The sequence below is a fragment of the Siphateles boraxobius genome, unplaced genomic scaffold (genome assembly GCF_051911475.1).
Source record: "Siphateles boraxobius isolate OS27281-9 unplaced genomic scaffold, OSU_SipBor_1 25, whole genome shotgun sequence".
In the NCBI taxonomy this organism is placed as follows: domain Eukaryota; kingdom Metazoa; phylum Chordata; class Actinopteri; order Cypriniformes; family Leuciscidae; genus Siphateles; species Siphateles boraxobius.
In genome coordinates this window covers 37,492,501-37,510,854 of record NW_027508866.1, presented here as the reverse complement: position 1 = coordinate 37,510,854, position 18,354 = coordinate 37,492,501, and the positions used below count along the sequence as shown (strand labels likewise).

At 44.4% G+C, this 18,354-nt stretch overlaps 1 protein-coding gene across 2 annotated transcripts in view; it reads right to left on the bottom strand.

The window, feature by feature from the left end:
* The window catches only part of rfx3 (regulatory factor X, 3 (influences HLA class II expression)), a 76,228-nt gene that overhangs the window by 27,048 nt on the left and 30,826 nt on the right, over nt 1-18,354 (bottom strand). The window contains exons 4-9 of one of the 2 annotated variants that reach the window (XM_077243802.1): nt 18,153-18,354; nt 14,846-14,920; nt 13,443-13,624; nt 11,918-12,037; nt 10,921-11,045; nt 2,018-2,130 (exon numbers count right to left, since the gene is read on the bottom strand). The exon at nt 18,153-18,354 is cut by the window's right edge and continues 66 nt beyond it. In XM_077243802.1, the coding sequence (XP_077099917.1) occupies nt 2,018-2,130; nt 10,921-11,045; nt 11,918-12,037; nt 13,443-13,624; nt 14,846-14,920; nt 18,153-18,354 (817 nt within the window). The remainder of the gene's footprint in view (nt 1-2,017; nt 2,131-10,920; nt 11,046-11,917; nt 12,038-13,442; nt 13,625-14,845; nt 14,921-18,152) is intronic. The other variant, XM_077243803.1, reaches the window with a different exon arrangement.

Sequence of the window (18,354 nt, the reverse complement as noted above, 5' to 3'; positions counted from 1 at the left end):
TAGATGCACTTTTATCATGGATATATGATGGATAGATGCACTTTTATCATGGATATATGATGGATAGATGCACTTTTATCATGGACAGATGCACTTTTATGATGGACAGATGCACTTTTATGATGGATAGATGCACTTTTATGATGGATAGACGCACTTTTATGATGGATAGATGCACTTTTATGATGGACAGATGCACTTTTATGATGGATAGATGCACTTTTATGATGGACAGATGCACTTTTATGATGGACAGATATGCACTTTTATGATGGATAGATGCACTTTTATGATGGACAGATATGCACTTTTATGATGGATAGATGCACTTTTATCATGGATAGATGCACTTTTATGATGGATATATAGATGCACTTTTATGATGGACAGATATGCACTTTTATGATGGAGAGATGCACTTTTATGATGGAGAGATGCACTTTTATGATGGACAGATGCACTTTTATGATGGATAGATGCACTTTTATCATGGATAGATGCACTTTTATGATGGATATATAGATGCACTTTTATGATGGACAGATATGCACTTTTATGATGGAGAGATGCACTTTTATGATGGAGAGATGCACTTTTATGATGGATAGATGCACTTTTATGATGGACAGATGCACTTTTATGATGGAGAGATGCACTTTTATGATGGATAGATCCACTTTTATCATGTATATATGATGGATAGATGCACTTTTATGATGGATAGATGCACTTTTATGACGGACAGATGCACTTTTATGATGGACAGATGCACTTTTATGATGGATAGATATGCACTTTTATGATGGATAATGATGGATAGATATGCACTTTTATGATGGACAGATGCACTTTTATGATGGATAGATGCACTTTTATGATGGACAGATGCACTTTTATGATAGACTGATGCACTTTTATGATGGACAGATGCACTTTTATGATGGATAGATCCACTTTTATGATGGATAGATACACTTTTATGATGGACAGATACACTTTTATGATACACTGATGCACTTTTATGATGGACAGATGCACTTTTATGATGGACAGATCCACTTTTATGATGGATAGATGCACTTTTATGATGGACAGATGCACTTTTATGATGGATAGATGCACTTTTGACGGATAGATGCACTTTTATGATGGATAGATGCACTTTTATGATGGATAGATGCACTTTTGATGGATATATGCACTTTTATGATGGATAGATGCACTTTAATGATGGATAAATGCACTTTTGACGGATAGATGCACTTTTATGATGGATAGATGCACTTTTATGATGGATAAATGCACTTTTATAATGGATAAATGCACTTTCGACGGATAGATGCAATTTTATGATGGATAAATGCACTTTTATGATGGATAGATGCACTTTTGATGGATAGATGCACTTTTATGATGGATAGATGCACTTTTATGATGGACAAATGCACTGTTATGGACTTCAAAACAGAAACACCCATTCACTGCCATTATAAAGCTTTTAATATAACTCTTGGTTGTATTCGTCTGAAAGAAGAATGTTATATACACCTAGGATGATTTGAGGATGAGTACTTTTTGTAAGTTTTTGTAAAAACTCAAAATGGGTCAAAAAGACTTATAAAATACTTATAATTATTATAATTAATTCCAGATGCATTCACTAGATGAGTAAAATGCCATGAGATATGTCTTTTCTGGGGAGAGAAATCAAAATTAAGAGTTGTTGCTTAAAACAAGCAAATTATCTGCCAACGGGGTAAGAATAATAATCTTAATTCTAAACAAGATTATTATTCTTACCCCACTGTCAGATAATTTTTTCCTTGTTTTAAGCAACAACTCTTAATTTTGATTTCTCTCCCCAGAAAAGACATAATATTATATGGCATTTTACTCTAGTAAATGCATCTTGATTTAAGAATTTTTAGATATATGGACTGGAAACAAGACAAAATACTAAGTAAGAAAAAGCATTTTTTGCAGTGTAGGTTTGTAACGCAAGCGCTGATCGACTGACCTCGCAGTGTTCCCTGTACAGCGTCTGAAGGGCTTTGACGTCCTCCAGGCCGATGTCTTCAACAGGCTCTCCTAGGTCCAGTTCAACAAACTCTGGCAGAGCTCTGGACCCGTCTAACAGGGACATACGACAGGGACATCAGACAGGGACATTCAGGACTGTTTCCCGAAAGCATTGTTAGCCAACTCAAGTCGCAAATTCTGTCATTATCAGCAGTTCAACGAGTCTGTGTTTCCCGAAAGCATCGTTCTAGCGACCATTCGCAAACATCATCCCAGAGTTGTGTGTGTGAGCGACAGATCTCGAGCTGCGGTCAGAAGCAGTTTCTTGTGTTCATGACATGTGGACTCAATAAATCCTGATCTTGAGCAAAATAATCAAGCTGACGTTCAGTTCGACCTGTGTCTTTAATTTAGAACACATACAAATGTCCTTTACGTCTTTGAGTTTGTCGAGGGATTTAAAGTGTAGTTTCTGAAGAGTGCGCATGTGTGAACGAGCTCGAGTGCGTAAGAACGAGCCGATGACTGAATCTGGAAATAAAGCAAAATAACTGAGAAAAATGAGAAATAGTCCTCAGATAACATGTCTTTAATTTATAGCAAAACATCTTGCATTAATTCGATCTCAAACAGATTCGTTAAAAGAAGTTATTACTAGAGGTCGACCGATACCGATATTTAGGTTTGACCGTACGTTCCGATAATCGATTAATCAACCAATATTTTTAAAATGTAAATCCAAAGAGTCTTAAAGACAGCCATCCTTTAATATCTGCAAAGGCCAGAGCATTAAATTGCATTAATGTATATTACACGTATAGCTTCTCACTTTATTTGCTTCTATATTAGAACACTTGTTGATTATCTAATCAAAATTACATTATGTATTGCAGTGATAAAAAATAATTTAATTGAATGCGTTTCTGATTTATGTTTCTGTCGGCTGCATGAACATATCAATATCAGAAACATATCAGAAAGCAATCCCGTCACTAGCTTTAATTATGCAACTTTCCCGGCTAATGAATGCATAAAAGTGACCAGCTGGATATAAATTAATGCAAATAGATGGTAACAATTGCAACATAAAACATTTGGGTGAGGTTTGCGTGTGTTTTTGTCACATTGTTTTAACCGCTCGAGGTACTAATGTTAGAGTCCTCTCAGCCTCGACGGCAAACACACTTCTGTTGTTTCTCTGCTCATGCAGCATCTAGTCAACAAATGACTTCATAATGATGGCAACATGGACTGTAGTGTTCTGTATTCATACAATGCGCATCTGAAGTGTCAGTGCTCTCTGTATAATGTCGATCTCTCTGGGGCAGCCTCACGTGTGAAAGTAAACAACCCAGCCAGTGATCGTTTGTTTATTTGTCCTCTAGAGGGCGCTCTCGCTCGTATAATGCCAGCACACTCTTCCCAGCGCTCCAGCAACGGACGCAACCCGGAAAAACTATCGGTGTGGACTTTTTCCGATAACGATAGTTCCCTTTCGTTGTCACTCCGAGTTACGTCGGATGACGACGAATGGGGTTTCGCTTAGAAAGCCTATCAACTTCGAGTATTACAAAACGAGCCAATGGCAAAGAAATGCCATGGGTCTGCGGAATTTGCATGGCGTAACTCCGCCCCACCTCGTGGGTATAAAAGGAGGAAGCCGGCAGCAAGCAGATATGTTTTCGCTTCGGAGCCAAGTGTATTGTTCTCTCCACAAGCCATCTCTGAATTGTCAGCTTTACAAACGAGTACCTCGAGTGTTGGTGTGACGGCGATCTACGGCGAGAGCGTGCTTCCTGCTGATCTGTTGCAGTGGTCTGCCAGTCGGTGCGTTTCTCCCCGGGTGCTTCAACACTTGAGTTTTCTCTCACTAAAAGAGCTTACACGTGGCACATCTTTTTAAAGATGGCTCGCCCGTGCATTTCTGGTTGCAGCGGACTGGTATCGGACTCTGATGGGCACGAGCGCTGTCTAGTGTGTTTGGGCTTTGATCATGCTTGAACAGCGCTCGTGGGTGACTCATGTTCTCGCTGGGAACGTGATCATCGCGTCATATATAGGTCGAGACTCGGTGAACTCGCAAGAGTGAGAGTCCCCTCATCCACCCCCCGATCTTCGGCTGGTGGCCAGGGTGACCTGAGGGTTACGGTCTGGATCTAGGCGCCGACTATGTGTCCGTGACCCCAGCCCCCCTCTTCAATGACGGTGCCCGCTAGTGAACTGCTGATTCCCGCGAGTCTACCCTCTGGTGGCCCGCGTGTTTCAGTTGAAGCTACAGAGGAAGATGCCATGTCTGTTGCAGCATCACTAGGTGGGTTTGAGTCTTCTGGAAGTGAGGGCTCGTCACAGCTGCCACCTTCCGGTGTGCATACGGCTGTGCCTGAGTCTGATCCGGAGATGACGACCATGCTTTCCTGGGACGATGGGTTTTGGGTAAGGCCGCCGACCCTCGTCCACGGCAAACCCCAATACCTCTCTTCCCGGACGTGCATGATGAGATCTCGAAGTCCAAGAAGACCCCCTTGTCTTATCGGGACCGCTCGCTGATCTCATCCGCCTTTCCTCCCCTCGATGGGGCCGCTGCCCATGGGTACACTGGGGTTCCCCCGGCTGAACGCTCTGTTGCGATGCTATGTGTCCTCAGAGTGCTTCTTCTCGGCGCAATCCTAAGCACCCGCCCGTGGCCTGTAGTTTTTCGTCTACGCTTGTGGCGAGATCCTATAGCGCCACGGGACTGGCAGCCGCCTCACTGCATGCCATGGTCATTCTGCTGGTCCACCTGACCCAGATGCTCATGGACCTGCACGAGGGCGGGACTGACCCAGGGCTCTTCACTGAGCTGCGCGCCGCCACTGACCTTGCTCTCTGAGCGACGAAAGTGGCCTTACGCTCCCTGGGTCAGGTGATGCTCACCAGTCTGTGGCTGAACCTGTCTGATGTGCTGGATGTCGCGCGGACCCGTCTGTCCGACATTCCCATATCCCAGGTCGGCCTCTTCGGCGGTGCGGTTGAGGGCTTGCCCAACAGCTCTCAGCCGCCCATGAGCAGAGTGAGGTTGATTCTGTCCCGACGGCCCCGCCGTCCGCTCAGATCCCTCGTCTGCCCACCGCCGAAGGCGCCCTCCCGCGGCTCCCACCCCGCCCGTTCTCGGGCCGGCTCTGGGGGCCGCGGGCGGACGCCACAGCCCTCTCCAGCCCCGCCCCCCGCTACACGCCGGGTTAAGCGGCGCTCGTGAGACGGGCACCTCGGCGATGGAGCAGACTGAGGTTGATTCTGTCCCGACGGCCCCGCCGTCCGCTCAGATCCCTCGGTCTGCCCACTGCCGAGGGCGCCCCCCCGCGGCTCCCACCCCGCCCGTTCACCCGGGTCGGCTCTGGAGGCCGCGGTCGGACGCCACAGTCCTCTCCAGCCCCGCACCCCGCTACACACCGGGTTAAGCGGCGCTCTTGAATTGGGCTCCTCAGAGATGGGACTCAGTTCTTTCCAGGAGTTGGTAGCAGGACCACTCCTTTCCCCGGGGAGGGCCGGGGAAGAATCCTTATTCTCCAAAGAGCTGATTCTCCCGTCTCTGAGCACAGAGTTCTCGGACGTCACAGAGCGCCGCCCACAAGCCGTGCTCTCCTCGTCCCCCTCTGTCCCAGAGGTGGTTGACATGGCGTGCCGTCCACGGACCGCTTCGCCGCTGTCCCCCTCTGTCGCCAGACCCCTGGCAGAGCAGGCCCCCGCGGGACGACCAGCCTGGTCCTCCCCTGGCCCCCTCTGCCAGGGCGCGGTTGCTAACTGTGCCCCCTCTCCGGGCCGCTATGCCGTCCACATCTGGGCCAGTTACTCCGCTTCGCTGCCCCTCCGGGGGGACGCCTGTGGCTCGCATGATCCCGTTGGTTCAGTTCCTGGGAGCCTGGCTAGAGCTTCCCCGTCTGTCCCACTGGATCGTGCGTACCGTCAGGCTCGGCTATGCGATTCAGTTCGCACGGTCTCCTCCCCGCTTCAGGGGAGTCCGCTCCACTTTGGTCGGTGGCAATGCCCCTATCATGAGAGCAGAGATTGCCACCCTGCTGGCGAAGGGTGCAATCGAGACTGTCCCTCCAGCCGAGATGAGGTCCGGCTTCTACAGCCCCTACTTCATTGTCCCCAAGAAGACCGGTGGGTTACGGCCAATCCTGGACTTGCGCGTGCTGAACCGCTCCCTTCACCGGATGCGTTCAAGATGCTCACCGCCAAACGCGTTTTCGAATGCATACGGCCCCAGGATTGGATTGCAGCGATCGACCTGAAGGACGCCTACTTTCATGTCTCCATTCTTCCTCGACACAGACCGTTCCTCCGGTTTGCTTTCGAGGGGCAGGCATACCAGTAAGCGGGTCTCCCTTTCGGGCTAGCCCTGTCTCCTCGCATCTTCACGAAGGTCGTCGAGGCGGCCCTTGTTCCCCTTCGAGAACAAGGGGTTCGCATCCTGAGTTATATCGACGACTGGCTGATCCTAGCTCACTCTCGAGATCAGGTTTGCGAACACAGGGACCTAGTGCTTCGGCACCTAGCCCGTCTGGGCCTTCGGGTCAACTGGGAGAAGAGCAAACTTTGCCCCGTGCAGAGGATCTCTTTTCTCGGTATGGACATCGACTCGGTCGCCATGTCCGCGCAGCTTACGAGCGAGCGCGCGCAGTCACTGTTGACTTGCCTAAGACAATTCGAGGGCAAGAGTGCGGTTCCACTGAAACTTTTTCAGAGGCTCCTGGGGCATATGGCATCTGCGCCGCGGTCACGCCGCTCGGATTGCTTCATATGAGACCGCTTCAGCTTTGGCTTCGCGACCGAGTCCCGAGGTGGGCATGGCAACACGGCACGTTCCGAGTACCAGTTACTCCGACCTGCCGTCAGTTCTTCACCCCGTGGGCAAACCTCGGTTTTCTCAGGGCCGGTGTCCCCCTGGCACGAGCTTCCCGGCATGTTGTTGTCTCAACAGATGCCTCCACCACGGGCTGGGGCGCCATGTGCAATGGACATGCTGCTGCGGGCTCCTGGACAGGACCCCAGCGGCTGTGGCATGTCAATTGCCTCGAGTTGTTGGCAGTACGCCTTGCCCTGCACCGCTTCCGGGCGTTGCTCAGGGGTCAACACGTACTAGTCCGTTCAGACAATACCGCCACTGTGGCGTACGTCAACCATCAAGGTGGTCTACGCTCCCGCCGTATGTCACAACTCGCTCGCCACCTCCTCCTATGGAGTCAGAAGCATCTGAGGTCGCTCCGAGCCATCTTCATTCCCGGAGCGCTGAACTGTGCAGCCGACGAGCTCTCACGGCTTCAGCCCCTCCCTGGAGAATGGCGACTCCATCCCCAGTCGGTTCAGCTGATTTGGGACCAGTTCGGGGACGAGCAGATAGATCTGTTTGCCTCTCACGACTCGACCCATTGCGCCCAGTTCTATTCCCTGACCGAGGGCACGCTCGGCACGGATGCTCTGGCGCACAGCTGGCCGCAGGGCCGCAAGTATGCGTTTCCCCCAGTGAGCCTTCTTGCGCACACTTTGCGCAAGGTCAGGGAGGACGAGGAGCAGGTCATTCTGGTTGCCCCTTACTGGCAACCGGACCTGGTTCCCCGAACTAGTACTCCTCGCGACAGCACCTCCCTGGCCGATCCCTCTGAGGAAGTACCTTCTTTCTCAGGGACGGGGCACCCTATGGCACCCTCGTCCCGATCTTTGGAACCTCCACGTGTGGCTCCTGGATGGGACGAGGCAGGTTTGAGTACCCTACCACCAGCGGTGGTGGCTACCATCACTTCCGCTAGAGCGTCGTCCACGAGACACGTCTATGCGTTGAAGTGGAACCTCTTCGTCAACTGGTGCTCTTCTCACCGAGAAGACCCCCGGAGATGCTCGATCAGTGTTGTGCTTTCCTTCCTTCAACAGGGGCTGGAGCGAAGGCTGTCTCCCTCCACCCCTAAGGTCTATGTTGCCGCCATTGCCGCACATCATGACCTCATCGAAGGTAAGTCGGTGGGGAAGCACGACCTGGTCATCAGGTTCCTGAGAGGAGCGAGGAGACTAAATCCTCCTCGTCCTCCTCTCGTTCCCTCTTGGGACCTCTCAGTGGTTCTAACTGCCCTGGAGAGTGTTCCCTTTGAGCCCCTGCAATCAGTCGAGCTCAAGTTCCTGTCTATGAAGACAGCGCTCCTGGTTGCACTGGCCTCCATCAAGAGGGTTGGGGACCTGCACGCATTCTCCGTTGACGAAGCGTGCCTGGAATTTGGGCCGGCTTCCTCTCACGTGATCCTGAGACCCCGGCCTGGATACATGCCCAAGGTTCCTACCACTCCCTTTCGGGACCAGGTGGTGAACCTGCAAGCGCTGCCCTCGGAGGAGGCAGACCCAGCCTTGGCACTGCTCTGTCCAGTACGCGCTCTCCGCGCCTATGTAGACAGAACGCAGTGTTTCAGGACCTCAGACCAGCTCTTTGTCTGTTATGGTGGGAAGCTGAAGGGAAAGGCTCTCTCCAAGCAAAGGTTGTCTCACTGGATAGTGGACACCATTGCTTTGGCTTACCAGCAGCAAGGTCGACCGTGCCCCCTTGATGTGACTGCCCACTCCACCCGGAGTGTGGCGTCCTCTTGGGCTCTAGCGCATGGCGCCTCGCTAACAGACATCTGCAGAGCTGCAGGCTGGGCGACACCTAACACATTCGCCAGATTCTATAATCTCCGAGTGGAGCCTGTGTCCTCTCGTGTACTCGCTTCAACCAGCTAGTACCGGACCCGCTCAGGTGTCTTCGCTTGCTCGCCATTCCACTCCACGGACTGGATACGTGCGATATTTTCCTCAGGTGAGCTTTTCCGAAAGCCCTGAGCTCCTCCAGCACTCCTGACGTCGGCGCCAGTGTCTATTGCCTGCGCGTCGGCTAGGTGCCTCCCGTGTGCATGGTCCCTCCTCTGAGCGACCCCCACATGTGTATTTCCACTGTAAGCCTCTCTGAGCGTGTGTCTTTCCCTTGGCAAGCCACCTTGCCACCCCTGGGGTTGAAATATTCCACCTGCGGCTGGACACCCCAGTGTTTTCCATATGCTTCCTTCGGGTCATATGTGTATTCTCTAAGTCCCCCCCCCTCCGGGCTGGCATTAATTGCATACTTCCCCTAAGCTTGGGATATGCTTCCCAGTGTACCATGGTATTCCTGTGATAAATGGAGTCCTTTGTCCAGGCTGACAGGGATCTCGATTTACGCAGGGCACTGGAAGACAGCTGAGAAGGTGGCGTGATTAGACTGGTAACCCCATTCGTCGTCATCCGACGTAACTCGGAGTGACAACGAAAGGGAACGTCTACGGTTACGTATGTAACCCTCGTTCCCTGAGTAGGGAACGGAGACGTTACGTCTGCCTGCCACTTTCCGCTGTACCGCGGGGATCGCCTGAGCTCAGTCTTGGCTCCTCAGCGAAGAAACATATCTGCTTGCTGCCGGCTTCCTCCTTTTATACCCACGAGGTGGGGCGGAGTTACGCCATGCAAATTCCGCAGACCCATGGCATTTCTTTGCCATTGGCTCGTTTTGTAATACTCGAAGTTGATAGGCTTTCTAAGCGAAACCCCATTCGTCGTCATCCGACGTAACGTCTCCGTTCCCTACTCAGGGAACGAGGGTTACATACGTAACCGTAGACGTTTCACCAATCAACTATCGGTACCAATATATCGTCAAAACCGATATGGGTCGAACCGATTTTCGACCTCTACACCTGCATGACATCATTAACCAACGTTGTTGAACGACCATTTTGCGACAATATGTGTTCGGGAAACAGTCGCGACTAGCTAGTTGTTTTCTGCATGATAGTTAATGTGATAGTTAAGACCTGTTCACACCAAGCACGATAACTATAAAGATAACGATAAAGATACCTATATATGCGTCCACACCAACGACCGATAACGGTCTTTTTATTCTAAGCACGCGCGCGCGATGCGGTTTCAAAGTAGCGAAAATGGATGACCTGCTGCAGCTTTACGTTACAAAAAAATATCAAAAGAAAAACAGGCGCTTTTGGGTACACGATATCCTTAAAAGACGAGAGGAGTTGGGAGAATCCGAATTTTATTATAATTGTTGTTTACAACATGTCATTGAATATGTTTTTGCTGTTCTTATTGCCTTTACATGTCTTTGCCAGCAGATGTCCTCAGCCAGCATGCTATGTTCCAAGCGCATCTAAACAGTGAATCTAGCAAGTCTAGTGTAATCGATCTAATCTAACAGTGAACTAAGCTGACGAAGTAAATGATGGGATAAAAACATCGCCTAGTCAACACCTTTATGTATACAAAGCCTTTTTCACTGCAACTTCAGCAATGTTGTCAAAACTAGCGCTGGATAGCCTACCTGATGTAATTTTGTTACACTATGCTAAACTGCATAATATCTCATCGTTAAAACTTCTCACCATTTATTCCCAGGATACGACCGATTGCTTTCCATATATCCATCTTTTTTAACGTATCCTTGAAAAGGGGGTTTGACTTGTCAAGCAGTGGAGAATTTTTTTGTACCTCGACGATTAACTTCTCTGCAATGTCATCTGCCATTTTAAATGCGCGAAATGGATTTAAATTAGAATGGATTCTGATTGGCTGTCAGTGTTTTATCGTTCGACAGCTGGAAAAAAATCATTCTGAAAGTGATCCCAACGATATCGTTCCTCATATCTTTATCGTTATAGTTGTGGTGTGAACTCTGTTATTCTTTAATATGGAGAACGATTTTTAGAATTATATCTATATCGTTATCTTTATAGCTATCGTGCTTGGTGTGAACGGGCCTTTAATCAGCGAGTTACGCCGGTGTAGGGGAAACACACCCCAGATCAGCTCCTCTAAAACATGATCTGAGCTCGAGGTGTGTGTGTTGTTTACCCAGGAACTGCTGATGGTGTTGGCTCTGAGCGATGAAGGTTTGCTCTGCTGCGCTGGGTGTGTGTTGCCCCCCGCTGGAGAAACTCTCCCCCGAAACACTGTCCATCTTCTGCACTGGCTTGAACCTGGAGACGGGTCAAAGAAGATGCGTAATGAGCTGTTAACTTCACAACTGGACAAATGTTTGGGATAATTATTTGATCAAAAATATTATTACAAAGTAAAACAGCTGTTTTCTATGTGAATATATAATAAAGTGTAATTTATTCCAGTGATCAAAGCTGAATTTTCAGCATCATTACTCCAGTCTTCAGTGTCACATGATCCTTCAGAAATCACAATAATATGATGATTTGCTGCTCAAGAAACATTTATGATTAATATTTTTATGGAAACCATGATACACTTTATTTTTCAGGATTCTTCACATAGAAAACAGCTGCTTTACATTGTAATAATATTTCACTGTTTTTACTTTATTTCTGATCAAATAAATGCATTAATCCAAACTTTTGGTCTTTAGTGTATTAAAGTCCCCCTGTGGTGTAAATCCAGCTTTTAATGTTGTTTATGTGTCTATGTGGTGTTTTTAATATGCTTTAAGACAAATCATGTGTAAATTCATAAGTCGACAGAATTGTATTTTCTCCTTAAAACTGCAGTGAACCAAAGACAGTCTCAAAAACACGCTTTGAAATCGCTGGTGTTTCTGACGTCACAAACTACCTTGTAACCAATCAGATCAACGTGTGATCGTCAACGAGTGGATCTCTGAGTGAGTGAGTGGAGGCGGGGCATTCATAGAACCACGCATACTAAATGAGGTAAAGGTGTGGAGTTACATGAAGACTTTTTTCAAGGAAAAAAGGTTTAAATGTCATTTTGGTGATCAAAGATGAGTTTTAAGGGATAAAATGATTGACTACAGGGGGACTTTAACTGAAATAAACAGCAGAAAACTGCACATAGGCTGCAGCTCGACGGAGACGAGACTAACCTCTGCTTCTGCTGGACGGGCTGCTGTCTCAGAGCCATGTACTGCATGTCCTCCTGCAACCGGTTCAGAGGAGAGTCCGGTTTCACACGGATCCCGTAATAATGATACTTCGAGTTCCCTCTAAACTCAAGAAGAGAAAACAAGGTGCTGGAGTGAGCATGTGTTGACTAGGGCTGGGTCTCCATTCAGATGTTCCAATCGATTAGATTCTCGATTCAATTTTTGATTCGACTCAATGAATATAGATTTAATACAAATCCTATATTTATAAAAAGAAGAACAGTGAACATAAGTTTACAAGTGGTTAATTAATAAAAACATTAAACTCTTTTTATTTTATGTACCTTAAAACAGAGAACCCAAATCTATATTTCAAATGCATACAATGAATGGACAGGATTTTGAGGCAAGATTAAAAATTGATGCTGAAAGTTGGACGAGTCAGAATACTCGCACGCCTCGATCAAACAGGATCAGGTTATTTTATGTTTAAGATGAAACAAACATAAAATCTCCCAGCATTCATTGTAAGATGCAAGCCTATGAACTGTGTAGGAAAACTAATACTGGCTTTTGGGTGATATAGATTATAGTGCTGGGCGGTATACTGGTTCATAACGAATACGGTGTTTATTTTTGTGATGGTATGAATGTTTAATATATGACAATACGGTGTGCGCCGCTTTAAAAATGATCTGAACAGGGCGACAGTGTGTGAGAGGGTCTTTCACTGTTCACTGGTGATGCTCAGATGTGTGTGTTACTGAGCCTGACGGTGAAGATGGACAGGTTCAACTATAATTCATATCTGTCAAATTATATTACAGTGTTTCCCATATATTGGTTCAACACAGCCTTTTGGAAAATCATTGAATAAACATGAGCACTGCACGTTTCAAAGTCAAAACGCGGCGCGGGTGTTTTTATATGAATGTATCTGAATTGAACTGACTGTCTTTAAAAAAGTTTCGATGTTATTGTCATTGAATCTTGCTTTATCTTTCCTGATAAAGCAGCGTTTATGAGCGCTGTACTGCTTTGTGTTCAGCTGTTACCGGGGAAAGCGATTTGTGTTCAGCCGTTACCGTGGAAACCGCATTGTGTACAGCCGTTACCATGGAAACTGCTGTTTCTGCCGCTCCTACAGCGCCTCCTGTTGGTGCCTGATCATAAAATGTGCTAACCTGTGGATTTTCTCTACAATATTCACTCATGACGGTAAAATTGGGCAATTTAAGGCAATCTACTGCAGTTTTTCCTCTCTCACTCAGTAGAAAATGTGGTTAACACCCAGTCATGCTTGAAAAAACAAATAATGTCATTTGTTTGTACTGTCATCAATTTTGAAAAATACAGTGATTTGGATTTTTGATCATACAGCCGAGCGCTAGTAGATAAATAAATGTGAAAAAAAGCCAAAACCGATTCGTGGCCTTTGAAAATCGATTTTGAATTGACCGCATTTTGAAAAATGTCTTCTTTTGCCCAGCCCTAGTGTGATTGAGAGGAGAGCTGGAGATGTTACCGGGTTCCCAAGCGCCGGGTCCGCAGGCCCATGAAGATGGAGCGGATGAGCTTCCCGAAGGACGCGGCGTTGACCGGGTCCAGCTTCTGCTCCTGACAGTGGCGCAGGTAGTGGTTGTACAGGGTGGATCGGGGCAAACTCACGCCCTCGGCCGTCTCGTAGTTATCCAGCAGCCATTGCAGCTGTGAACAACACCGCTAAACGCGTCATTAACTCTCACTTTACATTTCCTTAATAAAACTGCATCTTGTGTTTCTACGAAAGAGAGAAAGTCACAGGTTTCGGAATGACGTGATCTATCCTTGTGTTTTTAATTGGTGCATGACCTATAACCTCAGAAGAAATCATTGAACATCTTGCAATATTTAACATAGTCCATTCATTTCATGAAAAAATAACAAAAACGAATTTTACACTAAAAAAGAACTTGCATAACCTAATAAATACAGTGCCATTTAAAAAGTCTGGGTCTACACTGAAAATCTGGAAATAAACATTTTATATATTTTTTTTAAAAACTGAAGTAAATGAGTGTTATTGATCATGTGACTCTTTTAATCGGCACAGTATAACGGCCGTTCACACCAAGAACGATGACGATAACGAAACATAAGTGTCTAGAATCACCAGAGGCGCCATTATACAATATTATCATGGTTTTTAAGCCATGCTACGATATTATTGTTATTTTTTATTTTTTTTAAATTTGCAATAAAATACATATTGATATTTTACCTTTTTTTCTCAACTGCAAATGTCCCCAAAGGGAATCTGTCCACACGTGTTTTATCTAATAAGATCAAGTTCTCTGTGTCCCTTCCTTGTTCAATATTTTAAATAGAAATTAGCTGTCAAATACAAACGTTTGCACACTTAATTTTATCAAACATAAGCAGTTTTCCACAAAACAAAAAGCCATAATGAACAATTTAAGGTGACACTATACACTCTCCTTTTCAGTTATGTAAAATTCCATAATTATGGTTATATTTATGTTTTAGGAAAATTAAAAATTTGCAAATAACAGATACTTAAATGCATACAACTTGAATGTTAGATGGAGTTATTTTGATTGTGAAATAGCCTTTAACACCATAACGTTTAAATTCAAATGAAAATCATCGTCTGTCGCTTTAAACGCTCGAACTCGTTAAAGCAGGATGGATTCTGATTGGCTGTCAGTGTTCTTATCGTTCATCAGCTGGAAAAAAATAAAGTTCTGAAAGTGATTCAGATCCTATTAAACGGTTACGTTGTTATCATTAATCTCCTTGGTGTGAACGTCCTTAAGAAAGAGAGTGAGTGAGAGAGAGAGTTACGCGTAGAGACAGAGAAAAGCGCAAAGTACCGAAGCAGAGCGCTAGGAGACGTGCAAAGCCAAGCTGAGCGTGTTTACAACTTACATGGCTGTTGAGCAGTGAACTTCTCTGACTGGATAAACCTTCAGACTTTTGGAGCGTCTCAATCGCCATTTCAATCTGATAGACCAAAGAGCAAAAGAATAAAGGAGAACAAAAACAAAAAAAAAGGGGGGGGGGGGGGGATCAAATGAAGGCTGTAGCGAAAGAGCTGTACTGAAACCAGAGATGAGCAGCAGAAATAGACCCAACTAAAGCATCCCAGCCACCAACACACACACACACACACACACACACACACACGTCATAAACACAGTCCTCATGATCCAGCTTCTGTAAACCTTCACTCAGAACTGAACATCCAAGCAACATTAAATTGATAATGAGGCCAAGTCTTCGTACACAGACTTAGAAATTAAAGGTGTAATTCACTGCCGGCGAAATAAAATGTGTCTGTCTGTGCCGTATAAATCAATGGAAGCTTGTTTCCACCACAGAATTAAAAATAACAAAGATAATTGCAACTTTTTATCTCACAATTCTGACTTTTTATCTCACAATTGCATGATATAAAGTCACAATTGCGTGATATAGTCACAATTGTGTGTTATAAAGTCAGAATTGCGAGTTTATCTCACAAGTCTGACTTTAAATCTTGCAATTGTGAGATAAAAAGTCACAATTATCTTTTAAAATGTTTTATTCTGTGGCGGAAACAAGCTTCCATAGAAATCAGTGCTTCATGATTAAAGAAAAAGGGCTGTGAAGTTCCCAAAAAGGTTGGAGAACCTCAACACCCATAATGCACTGGGCCCGATCCGACTGTCTGTGAGCGGGGATACAAAAATGCAGACATTTTTATAAACAAAATGTTAATTTAAATATTGTAACAATGTAAAGGTGGTTAACAACATTAATGAAGCAACTTTTTTTCTTTCTACATAACATCCTATAATAAAGAAATCTAGGCCTACATAGGGAATATTTTAAGACATCACATGATGCTCAAACATGCTGTGTTGTTTTGGTCCGATCATAAGCAGCACTGCTCGTATGTTTATTTATACTCATGCTTTTAATGCTGAAAACGATCAGTCAAAGACTATTGTACTCAGTATTTGTGCATGCATGTTGCTATCCACTTTATTTTTAATGTAGGAGCTTTTTTAACAGCTTCCATGTATTTTAGCTACACAAAAACAGCCCGTTATGCTGTTTGATATTGCAAACTGGCATTTGTTATCATATTTTAATATTTATATTGTAAACACACTGGTTTGTAGTGCAAATAGTTGTACCGTTTACTGAACTGAATTGATCTGAATAATGACACTTGTTTTTTAGAGCTGCTTTACAGCAGAACTTGAATGCGTGTCATATTTAATGAAGTTTGCATCATTATGCTCCCGTTTATTACAGTGAAGCTGCTTTGAAACAATCTGTACTGAATTAAGCGCTCTAGAAATAAACATGACTTGACTTCACCAGATAATGAATCTGAAGTCATGCACGCTCACAGAAAATAGCTTACTTTCACATTAAAAAAATAAGGTGGATGATTTTGGAACAGACCCATTATCACATAAAATATGATAATTTACTTTGATTGGTAACAGCCTGTATAATTATTCAGATTGACAATTAATTTGAATGAATTAATTAAATTGAAGTATTTGATTCAAAAGTGGCTCTTTATTTATTTTTGAAACTGGCTTTAATTATCACAAGCACATTTCACATTAACCCTCAGATTAACCAAAAATGACCGGCCTTTTAAAAACTGCTTCTAAATCTCTCATTATGCTGTTGTTGGCAAATATTGTGTTCAATCTTTTTGTCAGCTTGTTTTCTTTAAACTAGCACAGGTTGTGTTTCGCCTCGTTGATCTGAGCTCAAGCGCCGTAGAAAAAGTTCACCTCAAAACAACTTAATCTGAATAAATAAAATAAAAATCTTAATTAAATATTAAATGATGTGGTTTTAAATAAATGTGAGTAGTAAAAAACATTTTATTAATATATATATATATATATATATATATATATATATATATATATATTTTAAATTAATCAATAAATTCAGTTAAAAAAAGTCTAACAATAGGGGGGAAAATTATTTCACACATATTTCTAATATACATTTTCCACAATATAATTTGGGTATTTCTAAAAGAGAATAAATAGCTGCCTTTTCATAAGCTCAGATCAATGAGACCTTCAATCAATCAGTTCCAAAAAAATTTAATCTCGCCTTGAATCTCACTGATTTAAACAGGTCTTTTAATAATCATGGCACATGCATTGAGTTTGTATTTTATATCTTCCAGTGTCTTGTTGAAAATCATAGCATTGTTTGTTTAATGTTGTTAGTACTGATGCTCTCTAAAATGACATTGGTGTTACGTTTGTATGATATAAATAAAATGTACTATTATTATTATTATTATAAATACAAAACCGGTACTAATTGAAAGAAAACAAGTTGACAAAAAGATTGAATCCAATATTTGGTGAATTAGTTTCAAGTGTAACAAGATGGGGTGAAAAAAATAATCCCAAAAAAGTATTAACTATCATTTTCAGGAAAAAGAAAATCCTCTGCGGGTGAAATAACTGAAGGCAACATGAGGGTTAAAGGGACCCAAAAACCATCATTTACTCACCCGTAAGTTGTTCCAGACCTGTTTGAGTTTCTTGTGCTGAACACAAAAGAAGATGTTTTGAAGAATGTTGGCAACCAAACATTTTCATTTCCTATTGACTTCCAGAGTGTTTTGTATCTATCCTACGGAGGTCAATGGGGACCAGCAACTGTTTGATTATGTTCATGTTCAACACGAGAAAGAAACTCGTACAGGTTTGGAACAGCTTGAGATCGTGCGAGTAAATTAAGATTTTTGTGTGCACTGTCCCTTTAAGTGCAGTGTTGGGGAAAGTTACTTTTAATGCATTAAAACATTGCGTTACTTCCGCAAAAAGTAACCAATTACGTTACTTACTTTTTATGAAAAGTAATGCGTTACATTCATTTTGTGTTACTTTTTCTAACCAAAATTCTGAAATGGCATTTTACTGTTTTCATTAATTCTGAGGAATACTGAATATTTTCGTGTAAGTGAGATGAGTAAATGCACGATCATATTTAGTCTAGAAATAAAATAACCATCATGTTCACAACAACACCTCCTCACTTTATTTCTCTCAACATGGGGACAGGAGAGCTGTCAATCAATACATGTAATGTGTTAGGCTACTTTACTAGGTACTTGAAAAAGTAATCTGATTACGTAACTCGCGTTACTTGTAATGAGTTACACACAGCACTGGTTATGAGCGATGTGATTGGTGCTCACCGTGGCGGGGGAGGCTCTTGTGGTCTGAGCCGCGGAGTGAGGGGCGGAGCCATCCATGGAGTTTCCTCCAATCAGATAAGCTCCAGAGCTGCTGATGATCTGGCCTCCTGATAGGCCCATTCCCAGAGCACCGTTCCCGTTCCCGTTGTTAGCCATGCTGTGATTGGTCACCACCGCGCTCACCTGACCCGAGCTACCTTGC